This window comes from Myotis davidii, unplaced genomic scaffold, assembly GCF_000327345.1.
Source record: "Myotis davidii unplaced genomic scaffold, ASM32734v1 scaffold289, whole genome shotgun sequence".
Classification (NCBI taxonomy): Eukaryota; Metazoa; Chordata; class Mammalia; order Chiroptera; family Vespertilionidae; genus Myotis; species Myotis davidii.
Window position 1 is genome coordinate 569,999 of NW_006299717.1, and position 10,893 is coordinate 580,891.

The 10,893-nt window shown below is 42.7% G+C and overlaps 1 protein-coding gene across 1 annotated transcript in view; it reads left to right on the forward strand.

Moving 5' to 3' along the window:
- The first annotated feature begins 1,554 nt into the window (after nucleotides 1-1,554).
- KIF6 (kinesin family member 6) overlaps nucleotides 1,555-10,893 on the forward strand; it is a 255,403-nt gene continuing 246,064 nt past the window's right edge. The window contains exon 1 of the mRNA XM_015571886.1: nucleotides 1,555-1,672. Coding sequence (XP_015427372.1) covers nucleotides 1,661-1,672 — 12 coding nt within the window. The 5' untranslated portion in view covers nucleotides 1,555-1,660. The remainder of the gene's footprint in view (nucleotides 1,673-10,893) is intronic.

Here is a 10,893-nt window from a genome sequence, read left to right on the forward strand (position 1 = left end):
TTCTGTGTCCCTAGGGATTGAATTTAGTCAAATCTTCTCGAGCACTTCAAAAGGATCAGGGTGAAAACAACATTGAAGGGATAAAGGAGGTTCCTAAAAATAGAACACAATTCATCCATTTCAGTTAAAGATGCCTTCATGTTTTCCAAGCATTTTTGGACTCACAAACATTTTTAATAAGCTTACTTATGAGTCTTGCTGAAAAATAAATAAAATACACTTGTTTTCATTAAAGGAAGAGATCTTTTTCCATCTTAGTTGGTATTGTTGAAGGAGACAAAGAGGAGTCCAAAACTCGGCAAAAAATCACATAATTAGTGACATATTGGTCACAGATGTGCGGGGAGAGCTACACTTTCTTCCCATGATTAGTACTCTAAATGCCCACAAATTAGATCTGAAAGTCAGATAACCTCCTTACAAAAGGGAAGGGTGAGAATGATGGTATTTGAAAAATCTTCATTTTTAAGATATTGTAGGTGTGTTTTTATAAACAGGCAAGTGACAAGTGTTTACTTGCCAATTGTGTTTTTAGAGATGTAATGCCAGAAGATGCCCATCTTTACTTATTATCCTCAAGTCAAGCAAGTGCAGTGCTTGTAAATGATAAGATTTCCTTCCCTTAACAATTCTTAAGAAGGTCAGGAAGGCAAAACTCAAAAGGCAGACGGGAACTCTGTCCACTAATTTCATTGCTTGCATCTGGAGGCCTTTGAAGCAAAGTAGGGGGAGTTTGGCCAAGTTGTATTCAGTTGCATAAAGTGCTCAAGGACTTTAAGGAGAATATGGACAAGCCACTCTGGGCGCAGGGTTAGGACTCACCTGGGAGGACATGGCATTGGCGCTCGGATGCCCGTGAAGGCAGTTGTGATAGATGAACATAATTCCAGCCCCAAGACTCTGACTACAAGGATGTAATGGAAGGAAAGGGCATATCGTAAAAGAAAAAGGATGAAGAAACACATCTGATGGACATAAAAATAATAATGACAAACTAAAGCTTTTAGAAGACTTCTTGAGAATGCTTTACTCCTGTTGATAAGAAAACTAGACAAGGCAATGACTCCTAGAGGGAGGACAGATGCTTCAATTCTCATCATGTTTAAATGACTGAGCTGACCAATTTCACATGTCACATAAATTGAAATTGGAAAAAAGGTGGAAAGTCGGCAAAATAATTAGTGCATTGCCGATGTAAGTAACTGAATTATGACACAAATGGCCAAGTTTCCTGACAGAAGTAGAAGGTAATCTGTTTGCATTTTTAGTTCGGTAATACGCATTTCAAGATGATTTAGTGAGCTGATGATTGCAAAGACGGGTGGCTTTAAATCAGGGGCCCCAAAGCTAGTTGATGTGCCGTCAAGGTCATGTCAGCGTGTGATGCGAATTGAGTCCTGTCTGCTGCCTCGTGTGTTATTTGATTTTTAGAAGTTCTGGACATCATACCCTACATCCTTTAAAAACTAAGCCTATTAAAAAAAAGACTTCAAGTTCCTTTCATTTTCAAAGTACCTCGTTTCTGTTTTTCCCTCTTCCTAGGAAAGTGACGATATTGGAGGACCCTGATCAGAACATTCACCTGAAAAACCTGTCTCGCCATCTGGCAACCACGGAGGAAGAAGCTCTGAACCTGCTTTTCTTAGGAGACACCAACAGGATGATTGCCGAGGTGAGAGACTGTCCCCTGAGGCTGCTAGCACACTAGAGGAGATCCTGGGATTTTAGGGACAGCAAGGACCTTACATGTGGTCCCATCCAACTCTCAGCTGCCGAGTAGGAAACCTAGATCCAGAGAAGCGAGAAGACTTTCCCAAGCTCAACAGCGACTTAGTGAGCAGGAATTAGCATCCTAGGCTCTTAATTTTTATATTTTTCAATTTTATACAAATTGGTTTGCAGCTAATGAATGACAACTCATTAAATATCTTAATTATAGGAATTTTTGCATAATGTTTGCAATTTAAAAATACACAATTCATTCTTCCTAATCTCAAATTACCCATGTGTTGGTGTGTGTTTACATTTCCATATGTTTTCGTGTATTCAGTGGAGGATCACTTATAAAGCATTTGGATTAGTGCACGGGACGCAGGACGCGCTCTCTGCATTGGCAGCTGTTGCTGGCAGATCTGGGAACACTGCCACAGTGTGTAATATGAGTACGTTTCGGTGTAATATTGGGGACATACTTATACTATTTGTTGTTAATCTGATCTTCAAACCTAACTGGACGCCTGTATTTTACCTGGGATCCCAAGGCAGGAGCCAGGATTGACCCGCCGTGATCAGGAGACCCTGACCTCAACCAGTTACAGGCTGGAGATGGAGGGTCACGAAGCTGTCATCCAGCGACCCTGTGGGGAAAGGAGCAGGGCAATGATGGTGGTGGTGGTGGTGGTGGTGGTGTGGGGACAGTTCTCCCAATGCGCAGCTGGCCGTTAGTCCTGGCAGTTTCCTTTTTAAACCATGCTCCCAGATTCTCTGTCTCTGGTGACAAGCAGCAGGGGAGGACAATAAGCTGAGAGGATAAGCATTCTGGGAAAGTCTATCAACTGACCTTTCTTCCCGCCCCGTTTTCACTCTCTTGAATGTACTACCTTAGATACAAGACAAATAAATGGAAATGGAAACCAAATTCAGATACTGAAAATACGGCGTTGACATCTGTTTCTGTGTTGGGCTCTTACTTTTGTTGGTGGTGGTGGTGGTGGTTTTTACAGTTCTGCGTCAGTACTTTTCAATAGACTAACTTCTATAAGTTGAGCTTATGTGCCACATATGATATAGACTTAAGGACCCTTAAACTATTACTTTCATTTCAGGGGACTTTTACAAAGTATTTTTTAATCTTTATTTTTGAAAGCATTACATATGTCCCCTTATTTCCCCCATTGACCCCTTCTAGCCCGCACCAGGCCCCGACCCCAGGCTTCTCCACCCTATAGTCTGTGTCCATGGGTTATGCATATATGCATACAAGTTCTTTGGTTGATCTCTTCCCAACCCACCCCGCACATTCCCTCTGAGATTTGACAGTTTGTTACCTTTACATAGTTTTAAATTTCAGAATATCTTGTTTTGCTTTACAAAATTGGCATTTGTGTTTCACTTCAACATTTTGCCCATGTGGTTATTGTGGTGCTCTAATTTGTCACAATAATTAAAGATTAAGGGATGAAGGCAGAATAGAAATTAAGGAGTCTGATGTAAGAGACATATGAGAATCAATGCTACTGGAAAACCAGTGGGGAAGCCTGTCCCTGCCTCAGTGCTAACTTCCTTCGGAAGTGACTCACTTGTCTGAGAGAAGTCGAGCCCAGTCCCCACGGCGTCCCCTCATCTACAATGGGTAATTGGGGGCTCCTGGCCCTTAGTTACCGTAACTTCTATAAGCTTAAAAGCTTGGCCTTTGCTACCTAGTTTGTCAACTTAGCTCACTACATCTTTTCACACTGGTATAAAGTTTTAAGGATCTCAGACTTCCTTTATACAAGCTTATCTGTCATGTTCCTTCATCTTACAAAATCCCCACAGTCTTTTCCTATTACTTACTGATGAGTATCTAATGATATTATTATAAACTAGAGGCCCAATGCATGAAATTTGTGCACTCAGGGAGGGCCCTCAGACTGGCCTGTGCCCTCTCGCAGTCCAGGGCCCTCGGGGGATGTCCGATTGACAGCTTAGGCCTGCGCCCTGCGGAAAGCGGGCCTAAGCCATCAGTCGGACATCCTTAGCACTACTGTGGAAGCTGGCGAGGCTCCTGTGAGCCCAGCTTCTGGCTGAGTGGTGCACCCCCTGTGGGAGCACACTGACCACTTGGGGGCAGCTCCTGCATTGAGCGTCTGTCCCCTGGTGGTCAGTGCAGGTCATAGTGACCGGTCATGTCGCCCTTTGGTCTATTTGCATATTAGCCTTTTATTATATAGAGTATGCTGAAACCTGAAGAAGTCCAATTCAAATAGTGCTGATATGTATTATGTTTTTTTACTGTATTCCATTTTCCAGTGAAAAGCCTAATTGTTTTAAACCAAATCTAATAGATGTGGGATGTTTCTGGGCTTGCTTTTATTTTTTCTTTGGTAAGAATAGCTACCATGTTTTCCTAAGAACCTGCTCAAAGGACTTGACATTGTTGTAGACACTGTATAATTATATTACTTCTGATTCTTATTGTATAGAGGAGGCTGAGGCTCAGGGTGTCAGAACACTGGCTGAGTGTCCAGGTCTGACTGGCCCAGGGCCGTGTTCTTTCTTCGTGCCTCATTCCACAAATGCCACGACTACACTCACATGTGTCAAATTCTTCAAGTGAGGACTTTTTCTGAATTATTTAAAAGGATAGCAAGTATTTAGCACTTCAGTTTAATCTCTTGAATTCATTGAAAGCAAATACATAAAAATATAAATGAAAAAGAACTGTCAATCCCTGGAAATAGTTTATTGTTCAGTCTCTAATGAAGCATGTTCTAGATTAAACCTTGCTGTCAGAATGTAATTTGACAGCACAGAACAAGCTTACCAGGATAAAAAGAAAGCACTATTCTTTTTTTTTCCTCAAAAATAAGCTCCCCAAATTCCCTTTTACACGGAGACATCCAGAGGTTGCCATAGTAACCAGAAAACATTTGCAAAACAAAGTCTGCAAATGTGGGACACCAGTGGAGTGCTCTTCCCTTGCAAGTTCTCTCTCAAAGCCAGCACTTCAAGGAAAAATGATCTAGATTTGTCTTCACAATATCTCCAGGAAAAGAATTTTCTGAGACTCACACAGGAGGATGAGAGATTTTTATTTGCATGGAATTACACCCTTGGGTTTCCAAAGTCCTGTTCCAGTCCTAGAAGGAGTGTAGCTGGGTTTCAGTAGACCTAAAAGCAAAGCCAGTGTCCAGAATTTCCCTCCCACGATGCATCCAGGTCCAGTTAGCATCAGGCTAGCTGCAGTTTATTAGTCTAGCAAATGCCAGGAAGCAGGAGCGAGAGAGCCCCGCAAGCCAGGAGTCAAGTGCAATTTGCCAAGAGAGCAAACTCCTTTGTTCAAGGGATTGAAATATCCCAAATTTCAGGCCCTTACAGTAGCCACACCCATTCTGGCCAATAACTTGTTCCCAGGTGTGACTGACAGTCAAGTACTTCCCCACATCACCCAGACTCACTGAACATGCACTCATCCTCCTCCCTGTCCAGTCCCTTCCCCCTGCGACCTGCAGGGGATAGACCTGTGGTTCCCTGGGGAGTGTAAAGATGTAGCTTTCTGGCAAAGCTGCCCAAATGACATGCCTATAATATGTAGCTTTCCTATTACTAATAACTAGGTGAATTATAATGGCATACACTTGATACTTTTTGTCTTATCCTATATAATAAAAGCCCAGTGACCAAATGACAGAATAGCCAGAACAACCAGTCGACCAGTCTCTATGACGTGCAGACTATCAAGGGACAGGTGCTCAACACAGGAGCTAGCCCCCTGGTGGTCAGTGTGCTCCCACAGTGAGAACGCCTCTTGGCTGACCAGGATGAGCAGCACTCCCACAGCTGGCTGATACCTGCAGGCCATGCCCCCCACCAGTGCACAAATCCCGTGCACCGGGTCTCTAGTAGTTAAATGTTTCTATCAATTAATCAAGTCTAATTGAGCAAGACAGTCCTGCACAGTTCCATAGCTGGGACCATTTTCTTGACCTTGCCCATACTCTAAGCAATCTGTCCTCAAGTGTGGTCCGAGGATAACTTGCAATAGAGTTTCCTGTCCTAGTCAAAAGACAAGTTTCTAGGACCCTATTTCTAACCCATGGATTCAGAATCTCTGCAGCAGAGCCCAGGATTGCACATTTTAGCATGTATATGTGCTCAGGCGAAAGTTGGGGACAGTTTGGGATTTTCCATTAAGAAGCTGTTGAAAAGTTTGTGAGCAGGTCGATAGTATGCATCCTCACCAACACCACTAAATTTGAAAATTTGGCCAATTTGGTAGACAAAAGTATATATACAGTGTGTGTGTATGTCTGTATGAATACATATATATACATATATTGTATGGCTTGCATTTGGGACCTGAAGAAGTGCCACAACAAATGACGAGACCAGATAAGAAATATGAATTTGGAAACGGGGGGCCAGGCAGAGAGCCCAACTCTAGTAGGAGGGCTTCACTGGTGCCCAGGCCCTGCCACCCTTTTATTCAATTTTAGATACACATATTGCCCTTAGGCAGGCAGGCAAATCCGGTAGCAGACAGACTATCTTAAAGGTCAGTAAATATTAGTAAAGATTTACTTTGAGACTATTAGGTCAGGAAATTGCTTGAGTCACCCTTGTCTCGACTAAACAATGGGTGCATAGCTTTGGCCCTTGCCAGAGCTCAAGGTCCATCAGCCTTCTGGGTTCCTTGTTTACACTTTCCTGATAGTGTAGACAATGAGTAGCTTCCAGCATTTCCCTGGAGTGTCAGAGGAGGTCCGGTTGATGTGCTGACTCTGTGAGACTGGGAATCTGTCTTCTTCACCTTGCAACCTCCGCTCCTAAAACGGAGCCTGATGCACAGCAGGGCTCAGTGAGTGATTATTGAGTGAATGGACATTAAGAGTAACTTTTCATCTTTGTCACATATTCAGCAATATGTGACATTTTATAAATTTTAGTTTAGTTTTATGTTCTTCATCTGTTCAGATCAGTCTTTTCATTTTATGGTTTCTGCTTTGGGTCTCATGCTTAGAAGTGTAACAGCTCACTGACAAATGATTCCACTTACTAGAAAGTGTTGTGTTATTTTGGATTGAAGTGTGATGCCCAGTTGCATCCACCCCATTGTTCCCATAGTGGCCTGGAAATGGAAAGGGATGGTCGGTTGTCATCAGCTTAGAGTGAATTTATCAGAAGTTTCTGGAACATGGAGATTTTACCTGAATTGTGAAGAAAGAAAGAAAAAAAAACTGTCCTAAGTTAACAAAATCAATGTTCATTTTGAATTCTCCCTCTTGAAATAGCCTCCATTGATAAAAGTGCCATTTAAATATCCATTTTAAGGAGTGATAAAGTAGCTCAAAGTGAATCATAAGGGTAACATGAACCTTGTAGACAAGCCAGTTTGGAAAAGAGAATAGTGTCTGGGGTCCTTTCCACCAAAACTTCACAGTGAAGTCTGTTACGGGTTAAACTGTGTCTCCCCCTCCCCACCCCCACTTCCTGTGCCGAAGTCCTATCCCTGGTACCTCAGAACCTGACCCTGTTGAGAGCCAGGGTCTTTCCAGAGGTAATCGAGTTAAAATGAGGTCATTAGGGTGAGCGCTGAACAATATGACTTGTGTCCTTACTGAATGGGGAAACTTAGAGACAGACACGTCTATGGGGGATGCCGTGTTAACATGAAATGGTCATCTAGGAGGAGGGTCCTGGAGTGGGTCCTCAGAGGGGAGACCAGCCCTGTCCACAACCCTGATTGGGACTTCTAGTGTTCAGAACTGTGAGGTAATAAGTGTTGGTTGTCTAAGCCACCCAGTTTGTTGTATTTTGTTATGGCAGCCCTAGCAAGTTAACACAGTGTCCAAATAACTAGGATATAATTTCTTATACCATAGGTACCTGGTGTAGGTCTTGACCTTGATTAATTCGGAAGCAGTAATATGCTCTATCTATATACAGCATTTGCAATGAAACTGCTTGAAGGGGAGCTTTGGTCGAAAAGAATGGTCTGTGCCAAGATTGGGAAGTCCAGGGGCCCTTGGGAGGTGTCATGCTTTCTTCCCGTGTGGCTTCCTTCCCCAGGTGAACCGGCCAGTGAGTTCCTCCGGCCAGTGTTGACGGTCACTCTGTGGCTTCCTCACATCCTGGCCAGGTAGTGGTGAAGAGCATGCGCTTCCGAGGGACCTTGTTCTGCTCCCGGCTCCACCCTTTCCAGGTGTGTGTCCTTGGGCACGTCACTTAACCCTCTAAGCCACACTTTCTGAAATGAGCATAACAACACCTCCCTTCTAGGATTATAGTAAGAATTGAATTAAATAACATTTGGAAAGACCCCGTGGTTCTCAGCGAGCGACTATTTAAAGACAAGACTGTTAACTGGTTCCTCTCTATTGTCTCACTACCTGGCAACCAGGTGGTCAGTCATTAATTAATTGTTTTATTGAACAATAAAACCCTGGCTCTCAACAGTGTCAGGTTCTGAGGTATCAGGGATAGGCCTGATGATTTCTGGTAATAAGACCTGAATCTCAGTCCCAGAATTGAACGTACATGAGTACAGAGCACATCACAGATGACGTTGACTTAAAACAAAAACAAAAACAAAAATTGTGAGACCCCAGACCTTTTGGAAAAGTTGAACTTTCCAGATAACCTGCCAGTGATGTTTATGGAATTTAATTTTCCAGGAGCTACTCAAGGCCTTTTTACCTAATTCTTGGCTTGAAATAAAAACATGCTAGATGTACCTGAGTTGTGCTGCTGTGCGTTGCAGACTCTCAGACTCTGCTCATTATCACACTCGGGAGTGAACTGGGTGACCTTGCGGGTGTGTAAAGGCAGTGGGAGGCCGTGTGAGCTGAGTCAGTGGTTCAGGCCACTCTCAGGAGCAGCATCCTTGTAGTCTGATAACATCCGGGTAATACAAGGAGGAAAGGGTACGTTTGCTATTAGGTTGTGTTTGTTATCAACACTAAGCCTGTTGCCTTGTATGCTGTGTGTGGGAATCGAGGATTTGGGTCGTAATTAGTGTTACAGAATCATATTCCACTCCACTCTTAGAGGGACATTGACTCACATATACTTATAGAGTCTTGTCTGAAAGATGTTAATTGTAAATAATTAGCACCTTTAGTCCAAGATTTGTGAACCTGGGAAGAGCAAAATATGCAGCAGGCTAAATATTTTGGGTCCTGCTTTTATTATAATACAAACTAGAGGCCTGAAAATTTATGCACTTGGGGGGGTCCCTCAGCCCAGCCTGCACCCTCTCGCAGTCTGGGACCCCTCGGGGGATGACTGACTGAAGGCTTAAGTGGGCCTAAGCTGGCAGTCAGACATCCCTCTGGCAGCCCGAGAGACCTTGGGGGATGTCCGACTAATGACTTGGGCTCACGGGGAGCCGGCCTAAGCTGTTAGTCGGACATCCTTAGCGCTGTCATAGAGGCAGGAGAGGCTCCTGCCACCACCGCTGCGCTGGCCAGTCATGAGCCGGCTTCTGGCTGAGCAGTGCTCCCCCTGTGGAAGTGCACTGACCCCCAGGGGGCAGCTCCCATGTTGAGGGTCTTCCCCCTGGTGGTCAGGGCGCATCATAGTGACTGGTCATTCCGCCATTGGGGTCAATTTGCTTATTACCTTTTTATTATATAGGATAGCCTCTCTTATTAGTAGGTCCCAATAGGCAGCTAAAAGCCTTAGCAAAGATGTGTTCACAATTGTAACCTCTTCTTCTTGTCTACTGTATATCTTTGCTAGAAGGAAATAAACTTAAATTTTGAGCACATACTCTATGCGAGGCATTTCTTTTTTTATATTTTACATATGAAAAGTATACATTTTTAAAATAGTGATTCTGTGTTATAACATAGTTTGCTTTCTGCTCTCATCTGATTCGTGCTATTGCATAAATCATGAGTTTTGAGATCTAAAACGTTTATTAAAATAAGCAAAGTGGTATGGTACAGTCATTATTAGAATGTTAAAATGTACATAGCCTCTATACATGATTACAGAAACAATCTTTTTAGCTGTAAAAACTTAGCTCTAGAGTTTCTTCTGATCATTAAAATTCTCATTTCTGATTAAACATAGCAGAAGAAAGTAATTTTTCCTCCCTGTTATTGAAATTCGCCAGCAAGAGCAACAACATGTGAAATATAGAGGGGGAATAAAAGCCATCTTCAGTGAAACAAGGAAACAGCCATAACCTCAAACCCGGGGGAAACCTGCCAAATACTATGAAATTTGACTTATGGCGAGGGAGGGTGCTGAGAGCCAACATATATATTCTCCAACCTCAGGCAGGATACAATTTCCCCTTTACGAAAGGGTCACAATTCTCAAACCCAAATCTGATGATCGTTTGGTCAGAGTGTTGAGATCTAAAAACATAGGCAAGTATGGAGGGCGCAGTGTTACAGAAATACTTATTCTGCACTACAAAAGGTGCATCCTAAGAAGAAATGTTAAAGACAGACCTTTCTGTGGTCAGTAGTCCAGGCGCATTGCCAAGAAAGATGTACTTTTTTAGTCCGGTTCAGTGAGTTTGTGACTTAAGGGGTTTTACCATCCCAGACCTCTTAGTGCAAAAAACAGTGTATGCTGTTAAGGCTAAGGATATAGCAGATAGTAAAAGTATCTTAATTTGAATATTTCCTCATCTATTCCCAGACTACTCTTTAGGGAAAAGATGACATGTTGAAAGATAAAGTTATTAGAAAGAAAACATCTGCAGACCTATCCATATATATGGAGTATAGGTGAGGGGGGAGCACTAAGGGACATATACTGGTATTTGAAGGTTGATTACATCAGAAGCAGAGAGTTTGTTCTTTATAATCTTAGATATTACCTAAATACATTCTTTGTTTTACAAAAATAGCTGAAAATGTAGAAGGGTTAAAAATAAAAAGATTACAAGACAAGAGAAGATCAAAAGAAAACTTGAGGCCCTAGCTGGTTTTGCTTAGTAGTTAGATGTTGGCCCATGAACTGAAGGGTCACTGGTTCAATTCCCAGTCAAGGGCACATACCTCAGTTGCAGGCTCAATCCCTGGTCCCTGGTAAGGATGCATTTGGGAAGCAACAAATCAGTCTGTCCAATCTGTCAATTCCTTCTTTCTTTCTTTCTTTCTTTCTTTCTTTCTTTCTTTCTTTCTAATGAACAACATAAACTGATGAACAAAAATAGATCCAGAGACATAGAAG